Genomic DNA, 22,629 nt, shown 5'->3' with positions numbered 1-22,629 from the left:
TGGTATGTTGTAAGCATGTAAGGAAGTGGAGCTGAGCATTTATGGGTGCCAGGAGTCATTTTAGCCTGTAATGCTGCTGGACAGCTGAAGAAGAAAGTCAATACTTTTACTTGTCAGCATAAATTCAAGTAAGTTCTATGTACTAAAGGACTTTCTGGGCTATGTAACTTGCCTGCAAGATTTTAGAATAAAATTTGGAGTGAAGGTGTGTGTGGCTTGAAGTTGTGGTTGTGTGTGTAGTGTACAATAGTGCTGTAAATCTTCCACTAAAATGATTACTTCTTTTTCAGGAAAGTTTGTTGCTCTTGGTTGGGGAAAAAAGGAGACACAGTTCCATGGATCAGAAGGGAAACAGGCAGCACATCGCAAACAGACGGTATGATACTGGGTTTCTTTGTGTCAAGCCCATGCTGTCCCTGGGAGAACATGTATAATGAGAGTTTCTGTTATTCCTGGGGTGCCAGTTTCCCAGCACCTTTCTGGTAGTTCTCTTCATAGACTGCTTTCTATTTCTGTGTTATCTGAAATCCTGCCTTTTTATCCTCCTCCTAAATCAAGAAAGCAGCTGGGAGTACTTAATACTTTTCGTATAGAGCTTAAAGCAAGAAGATTTGGAAGCTCTAGTGCTTGCAGGGGTAAACCCTGCCTTAAATCAGCATGATCAATTTTGCTGAATGTGTGCTGTGTGCTGAAGTTTTTTGACGAGCAAGAGAAATAGCATGCAGTGTGGCTGAAAGCAGCAGAAATAACAGTAGATTGAACTCCCAGAAGACCAGAGAAGAAGGATTTGGGCTACCTGAGCATCACCTGTGAGGCAGCTCCTTCACATTTTAGCTCTGTGCTCCTTTGTCTGACGCTTCCGTGTTTGAGTCTTGTTTTCTCTACTTTTTGTTTTGTGAAAAGTCAGGCAGCTAAAAATGTATCTTTTGTTTTATGCTTAAGTTCCAGAATTAAAATGGTTCAGTTAAATCAGTACTGCTGAAAGCTCGCAGGCTACAGTGCAGACATGAAACATGGCCTGTTCTAGCTTTACTGTTGGGACAGATAGAACAAAGCTTGTCTGGACAAGGGAAAATATGCCTAGTTTGACAAAGTTGAAGCTTCTGAATAGCTGCCTCTTTATGTGTATTCTGTTGAAATTTCTTTTTTCCTGTGTTCCATGAAGAACCCATTTGTGTTAAAGATCACTACTTCTCATCCCAGCTTCTATCTGCCTTACAGATTGCCTGGATGGCATGCCTTTCTCTTTCCAAGGGGTTGTGACAGTAATGAACAAATATGTAATGAACAGCATCAGTAATGAACAAATCTCAGTTCACCCTTGTGTCCAGCTTAGCTCAGGTGGTCTATAAGTAAAGACCCTTGTGGAGGGGAAGGATAGCGTGTGATCATGTGAAGAAACTGTCATATGCACTTGCAGGAAAAGCAGATTGAATTACTTCAGTTTTAATTCTAGTATTTCCTGAAATAACATTCTAAATAATGAATTTTTAACTTTGTAGCTTTGACACTTTTAACAGATTGATTCCATGCCAAGGCTCTTCAAAGAGCAGTCTGTTTAGACAAAGACAGCATTTGCCTTCCAAAGTTTTGATGCAACTTTCTTTGTGTGACTTCAGGAAGTGTTGCCAACCTCAGCCTGGGATGATGGCAGGCCTCGGGTGACATGGAGAGGAGACGGGCAGTTTGTTGCAGTGAGTGCTGTCTGTCCAGAGACAGGTATGGGACCAGACTTCTTTGGAATACCAACATGTGTAAGGGGCTTCTTAAGCAGAATCTAGACAAGGCAAGAACTGGCTGGTGTTTGTGGTCTCTTGGCCACTTAAAGCAAGGGTGAGTTGAGCTAGTTAATTGCTCTTTTCTCTGTTCTGATGTTCTCAGAGGCCTTTTATAGACATGATGTTTTGAACACTTTCTTTGCAGTTTGCTTTTCAGTTCCTTGAGATGCCAGGAGAGGGTACTACTGCATAGATACCATCTGAACTGCTTTTTTCACCAGTGTTAAATTACTGCTCAAGCTTTAAGCAATATCTGATAGGCTCTCAGTGCCAAATGGGTGAACATGTTTGGGGTGGTATATCCACTGTCCCTCATACCAGCAGTTTAGCATTGCACACTGTTTTTTTAAATACTGGTAAATACTTTTCCCTTGTTTTAGCCCTGAAGCCAAAGAGGTGATGAGCATATGCATTTGTTGTAAGACTGTAACTGATATCTTCCATGATAAATGCTACTTTTTGAAAGCTCAAATATACTGGTCAACATATTGAACTGCACTGCTCTTCCACAAGTTTGGGCTTTTACCTTCAGTACTTCAGATTGGGAGGATCTTGAATGTATACAAAGATTTTAACATTTCCATGGTGAAAGCTGGAGGAGGAAATTAGTATGACTGAACTAAATCAGACTGCAATTCCTAACTCTGTTCCTTTAGTCACTCAGTTACAATGGGAGAACTGCCTGAGACAGAATTCTTAGCCTTCAAGGTGTACAGGAGAAATCTCCTTTTTATACATGCATCAAAATTTGCTCCTCTGCCCTCATAAAATCAGGTGTTTTCCTAGAGCTTTGTCTCATTGCGCTCTCAACCTGTAGGTGCTCGGAAGGTCAGGGTGTGGACCAGAGAGCTTGTGCTGCAGTCAACAAGTGAGCCTATCTCAGGATTACAACAAGCACTGTCCTGGAAGTGAGTAATAAAGCAGTCTGCATGGTGGTAGCAGTGTTGCTTTTTATTCCCTGGTCACCGTCTTTGATCAGCATCAATTTAATTTCTTCTGTGTTTGTTGATTCTTCCCAAAACTTGAAGAAAGCCACTTTGTGATTCAGCATGACAAAGAGCGGTGCCTTAAACCTTGAAAAGTCCAATACTTGTGTTACATGTGGGAAGAAGGGCTAGATTGTCTGCATAGTGGGTTGGGACTCAACTGTATAAATAGGAATATTACAGGTCCCATTGCCAGTGCTGACATTTACTTGCTCCCCTGCAGATGCCATGAGCTCAGAAAAATGTCTCTGCTGGACCTATGACTTTGTCTGCACAGTGCTGAGGAAAACACATCCTCTGCTGCCCTTTTCTTCGTGTTCCTGGAGAAAATGTGAAATGATTGGTGTTTAAATGACAGCTAGTGACTGTGTGAGCAATGACTCTTCATTTGGCTCTTTTTTAAGGCCTTCTGGAAACCTGATAGCATCTACACAAGAAAAACCCAACAGACAGGACGTGGTTTTTTTGGAGAAAAATGGACTTCTTCATGGCGAATTCACCCTCCCATTCCAGAAGGGGCAAGTCAAAGTAAGTTCTGTGTCTGACCTTCTTTGATGAGAGTGTGGTGGAGAGGAGGACTAGATCTTTTGCAGATACTAGGAGGAAGTTTTTAACTTAACACTTAGTACCTGTCCTAATGGAAGAAGTGATCTGAAAAGATAACAGTGAAGAAGCCCATGGAGAAGATGCAATGCCCTCTGTGAGCACACAGTAGAGAGACATGTAGTACATGGTGATTGTAGCACTGGGGTGCTGCTGGGCCCTGTATGCTTTCTGTCAGGCAAATGATTCATAAGTGCTATTCAGCATGCCAGCCATTGCAAGAGTCCCAGGTAAGAGAAGTGAGAAGCTACTGCTAGGATGTTACTTAAGCTTCTGCCTTTGGCTTTTGAGAGGCCTTTTGGCAGATGCTTCCTTAGTGCCAAGGAAAGCAAAGAGAACACTGCTGTCATGTCTGTGGCCTCTTCAGCTGTGGGGTTCTCAGGATGCCTTGCTCCAGCTATCAGGAGCTTTGCAATACAGGAGGGCTATGTTTGTCTGTTAACCCGTGCACCTTACATTATTGAAGATAAAGAACAACTCCTGGTCTTGCAAACAAGTTGGGAGCAACAATATCAGTAAGAGCCATGTTTGTGTTTGCAGGTTAATGAACTGCTTTGGAATGTGGATTCCACAGTCCTGGCTGTCTGGCTGGAAGACCTGAAGGTGGAAAACTCCAGCCCAAACAGTTATGGTGAGAGCACTATGTGCGGCTCTGGCTCTTACAGTTGGTGGTGGTCAGCAAATGTGGTCAGCAGTGGGTACTTATCTGCAAGTTAGGAGGCACTGTGGAGGCTTACCAATGGCTTTGAGACTGCGGTGCTGGTGTCATGGTTTAACCAAGCCAGCAGCCAGCAGCCAGCAGCCAAGCCCCACACAGTCACTCACCCACCTCCTCACCAGCACCAGCAGGACTGGGGAGAGAATCAGAAGGGTAAAAGCTAGAAAACTCATGGGTTGAGATGAAGACAGTTTAATGGGGAAAACAAAAGCTGTGCGTGCCAGAAAAAGCAAAGCAGGGAATTAATCCACTGCTTCCTATGGGCAGGCAGGTGTTCAGTCATCCCCAGGAGAGCACAGCCCCACCACTTGTAGTGATTATGTAGGAAGACAGACACCTTCACTCCAAACATCCCCTCTTTCTCCTTCTTCTCCCCATTTTATATACTGAGCATGGTGCCATGTGGTATGGAATATCCCTTTGATCAGTTTGGGTCACCTGTCCTGGCTGTGTCTCCTCCCAGCCTCCCAGGCAGCCCCAACTTCCTCACCAGTGTGGCAGTACAAAAAGCAGAAAAGGTCTTGGCCTCTGTGTAAGCCCTGCTCAGCAATAACAAAAACATCTCTATATTATCAACCCTGTGTTCAGCACAAATCCAAAATACAGCCCCATACTAGACACTGAAGAAAATTAGCTCTACCCCAGCCAAAACCAGCATAGTTGGTCAGGAAGAACTGATAGTTCAGCCTGAGCTCAAAGCATCTTCCAGGCTGCTACAACTGGAAGTGGTATGAATGGAATGCTGAAGGTGTGAACCCTTCATGGAACAAGGGTACCTTCTCACAAGGTAGGTCAATGAATTCTGAGATTGACTCTTCTGCACAAAGTCTGTTGTTAAGCTTTCCTGTGCTGGGTGTTTGTGACACAGCTCATGGACTGAAGGCCAGAACTGTTATTTTCATTGTACATAACCCACCCCTAGAAGAGTAGTGGTGGTGGGGAGGAAGAGTTTGAGCTGGAGTACTAGTCTTGTAGTAACCGTTTGTTTTTCTTACAGTTCAGCTGTGGACCACAGGAAACTATCACTGGTACCTGAAGCAAAGCCTACATTTTGGTAGCTTGGAGGAAGATCGGTTGGTGTCACTGCTATGGGACCGAGAGGACCTGTATAGACTGCATATACTCTGCCAGGGCTGGCATTACCTCTCCTATGACTGGCATTGGGCCACAGACCATGGGACGGGGGAGAACGGTCAGCATGTGGCAAATGTGGCTGTCATAGATGGAGGTAAGCAGTGGGACAGCTTTGCAGCTCTAGAGTTAGAAGAGGTGGTGTAGCCTTTTGTATGCAGGCTGGATGGATTATGGTTCTTTTACTGTTGTTTCTATAAAGCTGTTACTGAGGGGGTCCGTGTAATTGGTGGAAGCCTCAGAGGTGGGTCAGTGAAGTTAACTGCTAATAAGTTAACAGCAAATATTTTCCTGTAACATTATTCCTACTACCACTAAAGAACCCAACAAGAGCCTCACTAACATTTGGAGTGGGACGCAGCCTGGATTTTCTTCTCTTTTTTTTCCCACAGATAAAGTGCTTGTCACAGTGTTCCAGCATGCTGTGGTGCCTCCACCCATGTGTACCTATGAGCTCCAGCTCCAACGGGCAGTTAATCAGGTTGCATTTCACACAGATCCCAAACATAGTGGGGACATGGCTGTCCTGGATGCTGATAACAGAATCTCTGTGTACAGATATGGTGAGAGCATGTTGCACAACCTTGTTGAAAGAAAGCCTGTGTTCCTGAGAGCAGTACCCTGAGGGACTAGTAGGGTGGTAGCCAGGCAAACCTTTAGTAGTTAGGAACAAGACATGTTTATTTGTGGGTTCAAACTCTGCTCTCATGTCCAGTAGTTTGGGTGACAAAGAAGCATTTTGGTGGTGCATTGACTTTGTGAGAAGACAGTGTTCAATACTCGTTTGCTGGTAATATCCCCCTGACTAGCTTCAGCTTGAGTGCAGCACACAGTATCTTGTGTAATCTGTTCTGATGGCATGTTGCTGATTGGCACTGGAGATGTCCGAGAATCTTCCCAAAGCAGTCCTACATAGTGTGCTGTGAGGAAACAGGCTGTTACTGCTGTCTCTGTTTTGTACTGTAACCTCACAAAGTAACTGTCTGCTCCAGAGTGAGTGTTAATGAGAATTATGTGTTGGCTGTACAAGTAGGAATGGAGTTGTCTGACTTTTTTAATAGTTTGATGTAGTTTGATCTACTTTTGATAAGATTGAAGCTGGAAGGGGCTCTCTTGAGAGGATCTCTAAACTCTGCTTTGTTCTGCTTTGTGTTTGCTAGGACAGAGTACAGTGAATGACCCTACTGTCAAGTTAGGAGCTGTGGGTGGAAATGGATTTAAAGCAGCTGTGGAAACACCACACCTGGATAAAACCTACAGGTAATGTAGAACTAATACAGCTGTAGTGTCGAGAAGAGTGTTGTGCCTACCTGGGTGCTTTAAAGGTCACAGCTCTGAGCACTTGTCTCAAGATTTTTAAGAGGTTGTCAGATAACATGGTTTCATTTTGTTGACACTGTGGCTGCAACTAGTGCTGAGAAGTGCCCTTGACTGAGGTCCCTGTCTGGTGGAAGCAGTGACTCTCAGTGCCAGTCCTGAGATACCCTTTCCTGTGCCCGGTGCTGCAGTTGGTCTCTGGGAGCAGGAGCACAGTGTCCAGGCCCATGATCATGGCACACTGAACAACTGAGTTGCTTGCATGGCAGACAGTGACAAGGTTAAAAATCTCACTCTGCTCTTCATTTGTTCCTTGAGGCAGTTGGTATGGAAGCAGTACTACCTAGGGAAAGCAAAAGGAGCTTCCTAGTTCTCATCCTTTGCCTCCAGCCCAGCCTGTGGCAGGATTCATGCTTTGAGTGTCTCTGTTTCTGCACTGGAGCCTTCCCAGCCACGCTGCATATCTGAGCAGCCAGGCTGGCTGTGCCTAGGAAGACCTTTGCCTCTCCAGTGAGGTGGCTTACTGAAATCAAGTTCCGTTTGCTTCCCAGTCTCTCTTATTTTGTGACAGGGTTGATGTGGGCCGTGAAAACGGTGAAGTGATGGATCCCCTGGGGCTCCGATTTCTCACCTGGCTGCCAGATGGCAGCTTCCTGGTGGTTGGTCAAGGTCATCACGTTGCTCAGTCTGTCCTTCACCATCTGACTGCAGTGCCTCACGTGGCTGGAGCTGAGGAACAGCGCCTGAATTTACGGTACTAGAGATCTGTCAGCTGTGACTGAAGTCTGAGAACACCTCTGGACAGCCTCTTATTAGACTGCAGCCTGGAGGCTGTGGGTTGGGGAATTTGACTCCCTTCCTGCAGGAGAACCAAACAGCTCATTAAACTGCCTACTGGTCAGCACTTGGGTGTAGTCCTAATGCCTACACCCAGCCCAACAGCAGTGTGCATGCTAACATGCCTGTGTCAGTACAGGATAGCTTTGTTCCCTTGAATTCCAGGCCCTCAGGGCAGGAGGATGGGACGTGACACTGAATTCCCACCACTATCAAGGTCCAGAAGGGGACTAGTAGCCCTTGTAACTGCTTTTCTCCTCCTCCTCACCTGCTGGTTTTGTGGGGCCAGTTGAATTAAAACAGATCACACAAAAAAAAAGCCACTTGCAGTACAGAAATAGGCTTCACAGAGATCTGGAGAGTTGCTTTCTGCAGCACTCACACAGCGAAGATAGGCTGATTTACATATGAACTGTAGAACAGAACAAAAGAAGTGTGGGTTTCAGAATGCTGCAGGCATGCACACAGTATCCAGCAGTTAGGCAAATGCCTGTTGGCTGGAGTTGCTGGTGCTCTGTGGTGCCCATGTCAGCTGGCACAGGTGTGAAAAGACTGCAGAAGATCCTTACTTGAACAAACTATCTGTCCCTGCTGGAAATATGCATCTTTCCATCTGGCCACAGGAAAGGTGGGATATAGGTTTTAAGTGTATCTCTTGTTACTGATATTCTGTGTTTTCCTCTGTCTTGCTTCAGGTTGTCTACGCCTGTAGATGGAGAAGTGATCAGCCTGTACTGCAGCCCAGTGACCAAAACTGTAGCTCTGCAGCTGGCTGATAGACAGATACTAAAATACCTGTGGGGTAAGCTGGGCCCTGTTAAAGTACCTGGCCTTAGTTGTAGTTATTACAGATTTCTTAAAAGGTTTAGTGAGATGATTTGACTTTCAGGGACTTGAGTGACTCTTGCTGGGTAGCTGGTGCTGCCTTTCATGCTCCCTCTGCTCCCAGAAATGGGGTGAAATTAGTGATTTGTATGAGAAAGCAATTAACATTGTTAACTTTTTAAATGTATGTATGTATTTGTATATGTATTTATGTATGTGTGTATGTGTTTATATATTTATATTTACACACACACATATATATATGCACACACACAAAGTTCAGTGCTGACTGGCTGCCACATCCTTGGTACTTCTCTCTCATTCTATGATGGAATAAAGGTGCTACTGAGCCCCAGAAGTGAATGCCTTCTTGTCTCCTGAGCCTGAACTTCTGTCTTGGCATTCCTCCCCTCTGTCAGATAGTGTAGCTTATTCCCAACTCTGATTTTCTTGTGCCATGTGGTTTTCATGTCTGAATTTTTGATTGGCTGGAAAACAATTGAATCTTCTTTTCTTCTCAGAGGCTTCTACTCCAGTCCTTGAGCCCTGGCGGACGAGCAGTGGCTCTGCTGTTCAGTTCCCCTACCCTTGTGTTCAGACTTCTATCACAAGGATCAGTGATGAAGTAAGTGAGACTGTGAGCAGATTAAATTCCTGACTCAGTTGTTCTCTGTGTCAAAAGTGCACCGTGATCCTCTGCACAGGGTCCAATGATACTTCTTTAAGGCGTTTCTCATAAGGCCCTGTGCAGACCTGAGAGCATATCTTTCCTTGCCTTCCAAAGCATTTCTGATGGATTGCAGTTAACACCCAATCACCCCAATCTATTACTATAACAAATAATGTTATTGAAGAGCAAGAAATTTCAGATGGAAAATTTCCAGCAGTCGCTGCCATGCTCTGTTTGAAAGGAGTATTTTGCTCTGTTTTATACGAACTTAACCTATTAGCAAATATGGCTGCACTGAGTTACTCAGATCTCCTACTGCTGGTGTTTCCTATTGGTGTTGGTTTCTTGATAGCTGCAACAGCTTTAAGAGTGAATGGCTGTTTTGCTGATAGTTTCAGGGTTTCTTTTGTTCAGTGTGCATCCCGGTGAATGCTGTATGAAGCTGCTTTGCTATACTCTGCTGTGTTTCCTCTGGTATTTTGCACCAAAGTGCTGCTGAATAGAAAAACCTAAATATCTGGTGTGGTTTCTGCTTCTGTTTTATGACTGTGCAGTTGCAGGGGAGGCGAATTTTCAGCCAACACTTTTTAAAGATGTTTAACTTTGAGCCCTACTGGAATAGAGGTTGCATGAATTCCTGTGCAGCTTCTCTAAGTAATTCACAGGAGGTACTCGTTACCTAATTGTAAGGTACTTCAATCCAGTGCTTGTCAATGTTGTAAAATCGTGGAGGTTGTGATGCTGATAGCTCATAGTTTTCATCCTTTTTATTACAGGAGGTGATCCTGGGCCTTACAGATCGATGCCGTTTTTTTGTTAATGATGTTGAGGTACCAAAGTTTTTGTCCCTTGTTGCATCCTCTTTTCTTCTGCCAAAGGCAGCTTTCCTGTTCTGGTCTATACAATGATAAACTTCATTTTTCTACAGGTTGCTTCCAACATCACCTCATTCACAACATACAATGAGTTTTTGTTGGTGACAACCAGCTCCCACACCTGTCAGTGCTTCTGCTTAAAGAACTTATCCGTGAAAGGTAAATGTCAGCACTGTTTGCCTGCTGCTGGTAGCTCATGGCCATTGTCTAGGAAGACAAGATGTCCCCATTTTTCACATCCAAACCTGCTGTATTTGGGTCCCTCAAAGGAACTGCTTAAGAGACGAGAGTAAGAGAGCTGCTTTCAGAAATCTATCAGAGAGCAAGAAATGCAGGGAACTGACTTTATATATCACATGCTTCTCACAAGGAGCAGTATTTGTCCTGTAGTTGTTGTCCCTTCACTATTTTCAAAAGCTTAGCCCTGAATTCACTCCCTCCCCTCCATGTCCGAAAAAAGAACAGTCTGTGTGCTATTTGTGGGGGTGTGGTAGAGAAGGGATTACTGTAGAAAGAGTTTTTGGTGGTACCTGGCTATGAGAAGTATGATGACCTTGGTAAAGGCAGGATGACAACATAATAGTGCTTTGCACCTTTCTATGCTTCTCTCCTCTGCTCTGTTGAGCTTTGTGATCCTCTTGTATAGAGGACATAGCTCTGCTTTGTGTACAGGTACAGCAGGGATTGGCACTGAGAGGTTCTCATCCTGTCAGGAATTGTTGGAGATCACTGGTGTATTGTTGACTCAGTTGGTCCAGTACAAACTCGTAGAGCTACACAGCAGGGCCTTACTGGGGCACTGTGCTGCAGCGTGCCCTGTGCTGATACATATGTTGTCTTAGCCCTTCAGGCTGGCCTGAGCAGTGCTGCTGCACCCAACAGTGAGACCCTGCGCAAGGTGGAGCGAGGGTCACGCATCGTCACCGTTGTTCCCCAGGACACAAAGGTTGTGCTGCAGGTCAGTGCTCTGCCCGTGTCTGCTGAGCTCTGCTGTCAGGGTGTGTAGGGGGCCGTCTCAGTGGGCAGCACCTGGCCATCATGCAAACAGCCCTGTAGTGCTGCAGCACAGGCAGCTGGGTGTGAACAGAACTGGGAAGGACAATGCAAATTCTTAATGGCTAAGGTAGCGTAGTGCTGCATATTGTGGCTTCTCACCATGAGTCTCAGGCTCACTTCCTAGGACTTGCTAGCAGCCCTTCATTAGCCTTGGCACTAAGTTTGTCTGAAGTGCTAAGCTCACTCTTCAGAACCAGCAGAGATTTACAGAATGGAGAAAGATGTCATTTGAAAGGCACCACTGGAAATGTGGAGCCCGACATCCTCCCTGGGGCAGGGCTAACCTGAATAACCTGATCAGATTGCTCTGAGTCTTGCCTGATTGAGAGGAGTCTAGCCTCCTGATGAAGGAATGTTTCTGAACTGAGAAGAATTCTCAGATATTTTTCCAAGGTCACTGAAATTCATGTCCTTTGAAGTGCACAAACAGGCCCATGCACCTGCAAGTAGCAGACAGGCCTAGAAAACTGGCAAGCCCTCACTTTGCCTACAATGTAGAATAACTGCAAATAAGTAACTGTGTGAATCTTGTGTTACAGATGCCAAGAGGAAATCTGGAGACTGTTCACCACAGAGCTCTGGTTCTTGCCCAGATTCGGAAGTGGCTAGACAGGTAAATAGCACTGGTGTATTTGGGTCTTCTTTCCCCTGGTCTGAGCTGTTGGAAGCTGACTGACCTGGAAAAGAGAGGGAGGCTAAACTCAGGGGAATTGACCTTATTAGAAGGAACGAAACAGTTTCTGGGGCTACCAGCTGAGAAGTCCATCTTTCAGCAGTGCCAGGTCCTTCTCACTTCACCACTGAAGGGTTTATTACATGTGCGGAGATTGTGTGGGTGGGAGAAATCATCTGCTTCATTCTCCAGACTTCTCAATCACTTCATGACGAAGCTGGCTGTTTTCCATTTTTTACTTAATTCACTTACATTGAAATTTTCTGAAACAGAAGTTGATCCATTAGGTTAAAATGTAGCACTCTCTTTTTATGAGGAGAAAATAATGCAAGTTACATACTGCTTCATCGACCTGGCACGCTGGTGTGTCCCAGTGCAAGGGCTGGCAATGAACAGTGCTGACTTTGCACATTTTTTCAGGAAGGCAATCTACACAGCTTATAGCATGGGGCTGTTCTCTTCCCTCTGGTTTTGCGCTTAGCTCTAGTCAGTTGCCTTTATTTATGGATATTGCATCTTATCCACTATGTAAACTGTCCAACTTGACTCATTCCTCTAGGCTTATGTTCAGGGAAGCTTTTCAGTGTATGAGGAAGCTGCGAATCAACCTTAATCTTCTCTATGACCACAATCCCAAGGCAAGTATGCCCAGTTCTATTGTGGTGTTTGGCATGCTAATCTACCCTAGAATCCACCACTGTTGAACACTGGGTTCAAAAGAGTAGGTGGTGCTTTCAGGAGAGGTGGCTGCCCTGCACTGCTCTGCACTGCGACATCATCATGCAGGCAGATTAGATTTAGCATTTCCTTCACCCTGTACTTTCAGAGAAAGTCTCTGAATTTTTTCTTGTACTTAATGTACCAAGAATATTCAGAGTAACAGTGGTAATACTCTTGTTCATTTCAGGTATTTCTGGAAAACACAGAAACCTTTATCAGGCAAATAGATTCTGTGAACTATATCAACTTATTTTTCACGGAACTGAAGTGAGTATAATTCTGCAAATGGAACATGTATGTAGTCAGTGGTGGTACATACTTTTGTCAAAATATTGGCAGGTCTTCAATGTGGGTGCACAGAGTCAGAAATCTGGCATGTTGAGTCATAAAGGCCCGAGTTTCAGAGACAGTGTGTCTTGTTGGGAATTCCAGCTTGCAAGCAGCCATTAGATTTTTGCAGCAAGGAGTTAATACATTGTCCGACTGCTTTGACTTGTCTTCTGGTTTGCTGTCCAGCAGTAAATGAGAACAGAAAGTTTTGTTCCCACATAAAGAGGAACAAGATGGCACTGCTTATCTAGAGCCTGAGGCCAAGATACTTGCTTGGATTTCCAAATCAGGTCCCCTGACTTCTTTCTTAAGGTTGAGTGATGACATTCTAAGGCATTGGTAGCTTCAGGACTTCTGAAGCTTGCTGAAGTAAGTAATTGTTTAGGAGCTGGAGCTATCACATTGCTGTTCTATTTTATTTTCAGTTTTGACCTGACCAGAAATAATAGCAAATGTCTTATTTTTCAAAAGTGCTCAGTGGATAAATCCATACTGGATTTAGTAGCAGACAGTTGTATCTTGTAAATCTTGTTTACTGGTTGGGGTTTTTTTGTGCAACTGAAGTAGTTGCTCTGACCATTTGTTGTGGTTTTTTAATGCCTCTCTTGGCTGACAATCAGTTGGGACTGATAAGAGATTTTGGAGAGCTTTCTGGTAGAGTGGCAGGCTGTGTGTCAGTACAGCATGACAGCTATCTTACTGAGTAGTAATTTTCTACATGCATTTGTGTTTCTTAATGTTATTGTCTTTGTTCTGGGTTGTCTGATGGACACTGCTGTTATTCATGTCATCTGTTTTTATTTAGAGAAGAAGATTTTACAAAGAGCATGTACCCATCTGTGAATGGTAGCAGTAATACCCAACCACGCCAGCATTCTGATCAGAAGAAAGTTAACCTCATATGTGATGTGTTGAGAGCTGCCATGGAACACATTGACCCTCAAAAGTGAGTGCTTTCTTCTTGTAGGTGAAGGGAACCATTAGGGAGATTTCTAGTAAGTCACTGGCAGAAAGCAAAGCTGTCTTTGACATCAGTTATTTTGCTTCAGGTTCTCTGAGATGAGCTTGTGCTCCACAAAACTTAGGTATACCATACCTTCCTTCTGCTGAGGATGCTGTCCTGGAAACCACAACATCTGATAATTCCACACATAGCAAAACAGCATTTTACTACCAGAATTAAAATAATAGGTGCAGGATGCTTATAAGGGTTCAAGAAGTACAGTCTGTTTAGGATCAGTGTGGTATGGGGGTGGAGAGACATGAGCAAGATTCCCATATCAGTGGGTTGCTGACTGTTTGAAGCAGCTGGCCTTTTGCAGAGACCTCAGCTGTTTCATTTGAGACTGAATTGTTTTGTAAATCATCAGCTGCATATTTCTGAATTATTAGCTTTTTGGTAGCCATCCTCCTTGGATGAATCAACACCAGACAAGGATAAAAGGTGGGGAAATGGGATAATAACAGTGTTTAGTGAAACGGTGTTGAACTAGGGGCAGCTTACATGTTAAACAGTGGATAGAGGAGCAACAGGTGGTGAGTTGCTGCTGAGCCCTGAGAATTTAGACACTTTTCAGCAAACTGTTTCAGAAAACAAAGCATGTCCTTAGGTGGAAAGCTGTTTTGAAATAGTAACTCTGAAATGTATCGAAGTAAAAATAACATCCTACAAAGCTTTCATTTTATAAAATAGGCTATTTTCATGCCAAATTTCCTTTTGAAAACTGTCCAGCTATCTGAACTTTCAGAGAGACATGTGTTCTCTTCATTATGCTGGCTGGCATGGTAAGGAAGTTCATTGTACTCAAAACAAACCTCCAGCTTTGTGACATGTTTGAGGAGTCATGCTGAGTAGAAAAACCTTTCTGGTATATTCTGTTCTTTTCCCATGTTTCCTACCTTCCTTTAGAAAGGTCTGAGAAGTTTCTTTTTTTTTTTTTTTTTTGTTACTAAAACATAAATTAGAACTTGCAAAAACCGTGTTAAAAAAGGAATAAGCAGTGTTTGCCTTCCCACTTTTTCGTTCACTACTTCCCTTTTTTTTCAGATACTGCCTATCAATACTGACAGCACATGTAAAGAAAAGTCCACCAGAACTGGAAATTGCTCTCCAGAAGGTTCATGATCTTCGAGGTTTTGTATCAAGAACTCAAAAGTTTTGAAAATGGGTGGTTTGCAGGAGCTTTCTGTTAAGGAAACTTCCCTGTCCAACCATCCAAGAGCCATTCTGGTAGTCACACTCACACCACCTGAGCTGGGACTGAAGCCCCTTTGCAGCTACACACCCCACACTCACACGGTCAGATCAGGTTTCCTTACCAGCTCAACCCCAGGTGTTGCACAGGAGAGTCTCAGATGTCCAGATCCTTAAAATAATTTAATTTTGGTGCAATAGCTAAATAACAAAATAACAACTCAAGCCAGTGCCTGTGAGAAGGGACCCTGAACAAAGGACCCCCTGGCCTACAAGGGCTTTTATACCCTCACAGTCTCTCCCCACAGAAGTATGGTGGTCCTCAGCTCCTGCTGTGTCTCCAAGTGTCTGGTCTCGTGGCTGGGCCACAGGTCCCCAGGCCCAAAGGGTTGGCAGTTCACGGCCCCCAGAGCTCAGCCTGCAGCTCCCACTGCAGCTGCACACCGAGCTGCCTGCTGTGAATGCATTCCTCAACACTTTCATTTGTTAGCATGGCTCACCCAGAAAATTATTTTAAAGTGACTGTTTATGGAGTCAACCAGAAAACAAATGTACTTGAAACTTCTGTGTGTTTAGGTACAGCAGCATATCAGCTAAGATATGCTCCTGTACATGCCCTGAGCTCATCCTTTTATCTAGGTTTGTCAGCAGACACCCCAGAGTTGGACCTGTTCTTGGTTTCCAGTTGGAACTCTAGTTCTCCAAGCATGGGATAGAGAGTTCCTATTCTGGGTCCTAGTGTCTCAGGCTGGCAAACCTTAATTTTGTGCTGATGCTTCTAAGGTGTCACAGTTGCACATTTAAGAATTTACTGTGCTTGGGATGGTTCTTGAAGGTGCCCAGGAAAGGCAAAGTAACCACTTCTGCAAGACAGAATAAGCTGTTAGTTTGAGGGTCCCTGTCTGATGTCAGGGTTGTGCTTGAGGATGCATCCTTCCTTCACATCAGGGTTCCACTGCTGGTGGTGTAACAGATCATATCATAGCTTCTTTATCTTGTTACAGAAAGCGTTACTCCAGATATCAAAGCCGTGAGTGCAGAAGAAGCACTGAAGTACCTGCTTTTCCTTGTGGATGTCAACGAATTGTATGAGTATTCCTTGGGGACATATGACTTTGATTTAGTCATCATGGTGGCAGAGAAGTCTCAAAAGGTCTTTGCTTATAGTTCCAGCAAAGGAACTAATTTTTTGCTTTCTCAAAGGTTCTTTGGAGTCTGTAGATGAGAGTGCATATTCTGTTAGTAATGGCTCTCTACCCAGGCAGGATTCCAGTTGCTCAGAAGTCCTATGTGTGCTTGGGGTGGTGCTCAGAAGCTGTCACATCTCTACATCCCTTAGTACTTCTTGAGTACAGTTTTGGAAACTTGTACTCAAGGTGAAATGGTGTTCTTCTAGAGCAGTGGGGCAAAATACCTCTGTGGAAGGGAGGTACTGGTGTCTGAAGTGTTGTGACTGCATGCTTTCCATTCCCAGCTCTGTACTCTTGCCATTCTTGCTTATTTAGTGGTGCTTATGATAGCAGTGTGTATCTTCACAAAGGTTTAATGTGAAGTCTCTGAGTGGAAATGCCCATCAGGATCTGCAGAGTTTCCTAATGTTACAGTAAAGGCTCTGTCCATCAGTTAGAACACCCTATTCATGTTAATGGGTTTTATGACCTTTGGTGTGGGGGACATCGATCAGCTTTATGGCTGCAAATTTATACATGATAATATCTAATAGCAACTAATATCTGATATGACATAACAGCCTTGAAATTTAAATGTCACCAGCTTTTAGATACTGCCAAAGTCTATGTGGGAGGCAGGTAATTTAAGTTAATAATTCCTGGCGAGAGTACATATACAGAATTGATCTCTGAAATTACTTACATTTGGAAAGAAAAAAAAAAAAGCCTTTTTTTAGGGTATTACATACTTTCAAATATGGGACTCTTTCTTGGTAAGGATGGCAGCAAATAAGGATTTTAGCATATTAGCTCAACTGCAGTTCTTACTATTCTTTGCAGGACCCAAAAGAATACTTGCCCTTCTTAAATACCCTTCGGAAAATGGAAACCAATTATCAGCGATATACAATAGACAGACACTTGAAGAGATACACAAAAGCTCTTGGGCACCTCAGCAAATGTGGTAGGTGTCCTAAGGAGAACTTCTGCAGTGTAACATTTTAATTTTGGGTAGCCTTTTGGGTAAAATATCTGAAGAAAGAGAAGGATTGCACAAGGTCATCTTCCCTCCTGGTAATGCATGGTGAACTTCTGCTGCATGCTTTTTGAATGGTAGCTTGGTGCAGGGAGTGATCAGGAAGCCTAAGTTTTGTTTTGTTCCTGCTTAAGTGACTTGTGCCCAGTTGGTATCTGTGCAAAAGCGGAGCAAACCTCAAGGAAGTGAACACCCTGATTTTACAGTAGTAGAACAGGTGCTTTTTTGCTCTTCCACCCAAGCACCTCTAGTTGCTTCTTGATGTAATGAACCCAGACTGTGGGAAAGCTGTGAGGGCTGTGTGCTTTCTCTTTTACTTTTATGAAAAGTACATTATTTCTGCAGGTCCTGAACACTTCTCTGAATTTCTGAACTTGGTGAAGGATCAGAATCTGTATGGTGAAGCCTTGAAGCTGTACCCCTCTAGCACTCAGGAGTACAAGGTGTGTAAGCATGTGACACTGCAGTGTCCATGCTTTTCAATCTCTTATTCAGGTGTTTGCATGTCCTCAGCACTTTGCATGAGGGCAGGAATGAAACAGCAGCTGCTTGTGTGCAGGTTCTGCAGGTGATTGCTGTTCCAGTGTTGTCTGAGACGCTCCTCTGAGATGATGGCTGGAATGACTATTAGGACTAACCCTATGGGGCCTGGTCATTGAAGGACTGGCTGTTATTTCTTTGGTCCCGTGACCCAGAGAGCACATGGAATTCCTGTTTCTTGTGCTGCACTATCTTGTGGTGTGCTGATGAACTTCCATTACCACAGAAAGACTTCTTCCTGTCTTGATTTCTGTCTGGCTTGCAGATTGTGTGGAGATGCTTTGTTATCCTTAAACTATTCTGAAAAGTGCTATAGAGCTTGGGACACTTGCAGCTGTGCAGTTTTGTACTATGTAGTGTCCCTTGTTGGTTTCGGTATTACTGAAGAACTTTAGCTTGCCCAAGGCTGAGATAAAATGTAAATGCATTTAATATAATTTTATTTAGCTATTGTAAATACACAACACAGAAGCCTTTGTAAAAGGAGTAGATTGAGTAAGAGGGGAAATATAGAAACTTGGTCTATTTGCAACACAGTGAAAGCAGAAAGGACTCTTTACTCATGAGGGACGTCTGTTCCTGAGTGATTCATCGGGAGTCTTCTATTCTTTTTGTATCCTTCAAGTCAAATCACCTGCCCCTTCCTTATGGAGCTAGTGAGCTTCAAATAGCCTGTGCCTAGAAGTGCAGGGCTTGCTTGTTCCCTTGTGCCAATGTTTGCCTCCTGAATTAAGTTGGTTCAGAGAGACATTCTGACAAAAACTGCTCATGTGAGTGGGGAAGAAGGGTCTGATTTCTTGCAGTATCTAGTTTACCCGGCCTTTGGTTTGGAGAGTTAGGTACCTCCCCACGTCACTTGCTTTGGCCCTGCGAAATGTCTCCATGTGCTGATCATCAGCCTTTGGCTTAATAAAAAGTTTGAAATTAGGTAGAAACATTGTGCCTGAAAACCCCTTGGAGGAGGGGGTAGTAGGTTTTTGTTGATGGGCCCTTAATATTTACTAACAGAGGACTGCTACGGCTTTACAGCTAACTTTTTATTTTTCTTCTTGCAGGATATCAGTGATGCATATGGGGAGTACTTGATTCAGAAGCAGCTGTATGAACAGGCTGCGTTGGTATTTGCTCGTGCTGGCATCTTTGCCAAAGCACTTGATGCTTTTCAGAGCAGTGGCAGCTGGCAGCAAGCCCTGTGCATGGCATCACGGCTTGGTTACACACAGGATAAGCTGTCCAGTCTGGCACGGAGCATGGCAGGTAGGCCTTGAGGAGATGGAAGTGTGCAGAGCAGAAGTGGCTGTTGTTATTTATGGTTCATTTTGGTTTTTTCTAAAATTCAGTGAAACCCTCAGTATTCAGCAGCATTTTTTTTAAATGAGAACAAAGATCCCCTGCTTCCCAAGGATTTGTGCAATCACCTTTGTTTCTCAAAAGAACCTAAATGTGTTGGAGCTATGTTGGTAGGCGCCCAGGAGTTGCCAAGCTAGCTGTGGCCTTGGCTGTCCCATGCTGACTCCTTCTTGCATTGTCTCCTTGCAACTGGTTGCTAAACTGCTCTTCCAAATTGCCTCCTTGGTTAACCTCAGGGAATAGACATGCTCTGAAGTGTGTGACATTACTGAGGCCTCTGGACATCACTGATGCAAGTACTGTGCCTAATCACAGATCTTGAAAGCTATTGGATAATTCAGAGCTGCATTTTAATGTTTTCCACTTAAAGCCTGCTAGCAGCTAGGACCACGTGGTACATGTAAAACTCTGTGCTGTCCTGATGCAGGAGAAAAAGGCAACTGGTCTCAGAATTTGTGCTCACTAGTGCATCTCAGACTGCATGTGTGAGATGTGTTGTGGACCTGGCATATATTGCAGCAAGAGAAATGGAGCACTGTCCTGATTTTAGCCTTACCCAGAGGTCAAGTTTGTGAAGGGCCCGCTTAACACAGTGGGAATATGGCTTCTGGGAGTGTAGTCTTCCACAGTTGGATACTGCAGTATTTGCTTTTTTTGAATCCTTCATGTCTTGCCTTTAGTACTTTTTTCTGGTGCCCTTCTTAAATTACAGCTGTAATTTAGTGATTGAGTGTGTGTGTGAGCAGATAGGAAGTGCTTCAGTGAGTGGGATTTTCCTCTGCTTTGCAGTTCTGTGGCACAAAATCTAGCTGTTTCTGAAAAGCTGAAACTCCACCTTTTCTTGTAGGAAAACTAGTTGAACAGAGAAGGCATGCAGAGGCAGCCATACTCCTGGAACAGTACTCTCAGGTAACATATCACCCTCGTGTCTGTGCCCCAGTAATACCCTCTGTCAGATACACCATCTGTGTTTTCTCTGTTCTCCTGCACCACATGTGACTCCGTGCATGCTGACAGCAAAACAGTCTGTGCCATGGGCTCCCTTGGGGAGGGCAGAGCAGGTCCAGGTGATGCAGTGAGCAGGGTGGGGATAAACACTGTGTCCCTGAGTTTTTCCACTCACGAAGCTGCCCGTGCTTTGATATGGAAACCTTTTGTCTCAGACAGCTGAAGCATGAGGGCTGGAGTAAGGAAGACAGAGTTCCAGAGGGGTTTCCCCTTACTGTGGGAGGAGTAACATAGCTGTGGTGGGTTTGTGGTTTTTGTTTGCTTGTTTGGCTTTTTTATGTCAACACTTCAAAGTACCTGGCATAGCAGTGTTTTCCTGTCTTGACTGTGATGCTGCTGCACAGAAGTATGCATCTGAATAGCTGCTACCTGAATGTGTATTACTAGCATCAGTAGCAGCCCATGGTTGCTCTTTCCTTCTAGGACTATGAAGAGGCTGTTCTCCTGCTCTTAGAAGGGGCTCTTTGGGAAGATGCTTTAAGGCTGGTAAGACATTTCAGAGCGCAAGAATTGTGGAAAGGAAGTACTTGTTTAGAGTGCAAGAACAAAGGGATGTGATCTGGGTTAGATCCTTAAATAATACATTCTTTCCTTTCCCTAATCTAGATTCACAAGTATGATAGACTGGATATCTTGGAGACCAACTTGAAACCTGCTATTCTGGAAGGTGAATCTGCAAAAATCTGATCTCTGTGCTATAGAGGCTAAAGAAGGTCTTTACTGGCTCTGAGGGAAGTCACAGCACTCCAGTACTGGAAGCTGTGTGGAAGCTTTGCTTCCACCTAACTGATGCATCTCAGTTAGCAGCGTTTGGCTCTGCTCAATGCATATCGAAGCCCTGCAGTGTCATGGGCTCTCTTTAACTTAGTCAGGCTCCTTTTAAGCTTTTCCAGAGCTCACAGTCACAAACTGAAAAGGTGTCTGTGTGTGTATGTCCATGAACAAGCAGGACAGTCCTGGTTCCAGAGAACATGTGGCAGCAGGGCTACGAACTAGGAAAATGGGTAGCAGCTATAAGTTTTGAGTAGTTCTGAGGAAAAAAAATACTTGGTAGCTGTATTCTCCCATCCAGGGAGGATGTTTTGTTACCATTGTTCGTTGTTCTTCTTCTCAGATTATGGACTTTATTAGTTGAATTTTTTTTCTTTAGTTTAAATCTAATTAATGGAAAGAGACTTAAGCCACAGAACTTTCTGGTCTTCGTGTATCAGAAACGAGACTGCTAGAAAACACTTGTATGGCAGGTTAATTCACTCCACATCCAAGGGTATCTTCTTTGGTGGTCTCCTGTATTATAAGCTTTGAATTTTCTTCTACTTGAGTCCTTTTGTGTGCTCTGTACCTGACTTCTGAGCTTCTTGAGGACTGTGCTTGTGTAAAAAATGCTTTTCTGTTTCTGTTGCACAAATGTTGATGTTCTGATTTTCTCAATGAGCAGCTCAGAAAAGTCAGCTGATCTTCCTAGATTCTCAGAAAACAGCATTTCTTCGCTATAAGAGTCGCCTGCAAGTGGTCCGAGAGCTGAAGGAGAAGGCCTGTGAGAGCCTGCAGGGTTGGTATTGAAGTGCATATGACTTTATCCTGCATAAGTAACTATGATCATCTTTTTCTTTGTGGTTTCCTTTTGCTCTGGTAGAGCTGTGCTCTCCCCCAGCTCCAGTAGCACCTCCAGCAGGTAGAACAGCACTCTCCTCACGCCCTGCTCATACCATACTTGGAGTGTGGTTGTTTTGCCTTCCTTATTCTGTATTTTCAGTGCTATCTTGTGTAACAGCTTTCATGGGATCAAAACGCACCTGGAAGCTCTTCAGAATAACACAGGGTTGTCTCCACAGTGCCATCTTGGCTGGGTGAGACAGTGCTCTGCATGTCCTTTGTGCTGAGTACCTGTAGCCATATTCACCTGCCAGCTCACACAGGCTCAGGGGATTTTTCTGAAAGCAGAATGCTTTGTCCTGGTGCAGATCTGCTGCGCTGAGATTGCCATCCCTCTGATTGTGCTGTTCAGTATCACTGTCCCCACCAGGGAAGAGGAGCACTGTTGTTCTCACAATTGCTGTTTCTTCTCGTGTGCTGGCTGAGTGGGATTGAGAGCCATAATGCTCCAGGACACCAGCAGGTAGAATGAATCTGCCCAGCAAACTACATTGATCACCCAGAGAGATAGCTTGAAATAACTCTGATCTTTTTCCATACTGTGACAATTGTTACCATGTTTTACAGATTATGACATGCCAAATTGCCCAGAATTGGAGCTTTTCTCTGAAACCAGCAGTATTGTGACAGCCAGTGACATGAACAGCAGATATTCACACAGCAATTCAAGGATATCAGCGTAGGTATCTGCCTCCAAATTAGGTAGTGACTATTCTGGCATCAGCATTTGGCAGGTCAGCTTGCTCGTGCTTAGAATGCTCCTCCTTGCAGCTGTGTGTGCCTTGAAGCTGCTTTAATTACAGGCATTTCATAGTTATTTTAACTCCTACTGGAAGGGAAAGAGGAGAAAATGCCAGAAGCTACTAGTGCAACTGAGTGCCCAGCAGAGGAGCTGTGAGCACAGACTCTGGGCGGGATCTGGCTCTGTGGGTGTTGGGCATGTTGCCAAAATAGCTGGCTGTAGAAAGCTTGACACAGAATACAGGCAGAGCCTCTCAAACATTAACAGCTTGTGCGCATGACTTGTGTTCTTTGTCCCTGGTTCTGCACTTGGTGTGTGGGGGTTGCTGCTAAATCTCATACCGATGTCTTCCCACAGCGGGCGTCTGCGTTGTATTTGAGTGCTCCTAAGAATATGGGCTGCAGTGTGGGGTGTG

The 22,629-nt window shown here is 44.3% G+C and overlaps 1 protein-coding gene across 1 annotated transcript in view; it reads left to right on the top strand.

The window, feature by feature from the left end:
• ELP1 (elongator acetyltransferase complex subunit 1) overlaps window positions 1-22,629 on the top strand; it is a 31,432-nt gene that overhangs the window by 5,292 nt on the left and 3,511 nt on the right. The window contains exons 5-32 of the mRNA XM_051809020.1: window positions 291-376; window positions 1,620-1,719; window positions 2,596-2,686; window positions 3,169-3,292; window positions 3,908-3,998; window positions 5,083-5,313; window positions 5,609-5,779; window positions 6,377-6,476; window positions 7,105-7,287; window positions 8,066-8,172; window positions 8,717-8,820; window positions 9,642-9,695; window positions 9,794-9,899; window positions 10,583-10,698; window positions 11,336-11,409; window positions 12,029-12,107; window positions 12,377-12,456; window positions 13,325-13,465; window positions 14,567-14,652; window positions 15,718-15,866; window positions 16,723-16,846; window positions 17,264-17,361; window positions 18,514-18,715; window positions 19,656-19,717; window positions 20,240-20,302; window positions 20,423-20,483; window positions 21,255-21,368; window positions 22,040-22,151. Of these exons, the coding sequence (XP_051664980.1) occupies window positions 291-376; window positions 1,620-1,719; window positions 2,596-2,686; window positions 3,169-3,292; window positions 3,908-3,998; window positions 5,083-5,313; window positions 5,609-5,779; window positions 6,377-6,476; window positions 7,105-7,287; window positions 8,066-8,172; window positions 8,717-8,820; window positions 9,642-9,695; window positions 9,794-9,899; window positions 10,583-10,698; window positions 11,336-11,409; window positions 12,029-12,107; window positions 12,377-12,456; window positions 13,325-13,465; window positions 14,567-14,652; window positions 15,718-15,866; window positions 16,723-16,846; window positions 17,264-17,361; window positions 18,514-18,715; window positions 19,656-19,717; window positions 20,240-20,302; window positions 20,423-20,483; window positions 21,255-21,368; window positions 22,040-22,151 (3,109 nt within the window). The remainder of the gene's footprint in view (window positions 1-290; window positions 377-1,619; window positions 1,720-2,595; window positions 2,687-3,168; window positions 3,293-3,907; window positions 3,999-5,082; window positions 5,314-5,608; window positions 5,780-6,376; window positions 6,477-7,104; window positions 7,288-8,065; window positions 8,173-8,716; window positions 8,821-9,641; window positions 9,696-9,793; window positions 9,900-10,582; window positions 10,699-11,335; window positions 11,410-12,028; window positions 12,108-12,376; window positions 12,457-13,324; window positions 13,466-14,566; window positions 14,653-15,717; window positions 15,867-16,722; window positions 16,847-17,263; window positions 17,362-18,513; window positions 18,716-19,655; window positions 19,718-20,239; window positions 20,303-20,422; window positions 20,484-21,254; window positions 21,369-22,039; window positions 22,152-22,629) is intronic.

This window comes from Manacus candei, unplaced genomic scaffold, assembly GCF_025592945.1.
Source record: "Manacus candei isolate 608988 ecotype Guabito, Panama unplaced genomic scaffold, ASM2559294v1 h1tg000074l, whole genome shotgun sequence".
NCBI lineage: Eukaryota > Metazoa > Chordata > Aves > Passeriformes > Pipridae > Manacus > Manacus candei.
This window is presented reverse-complemented; position numbering and strand designations above follow the sequence as displayed.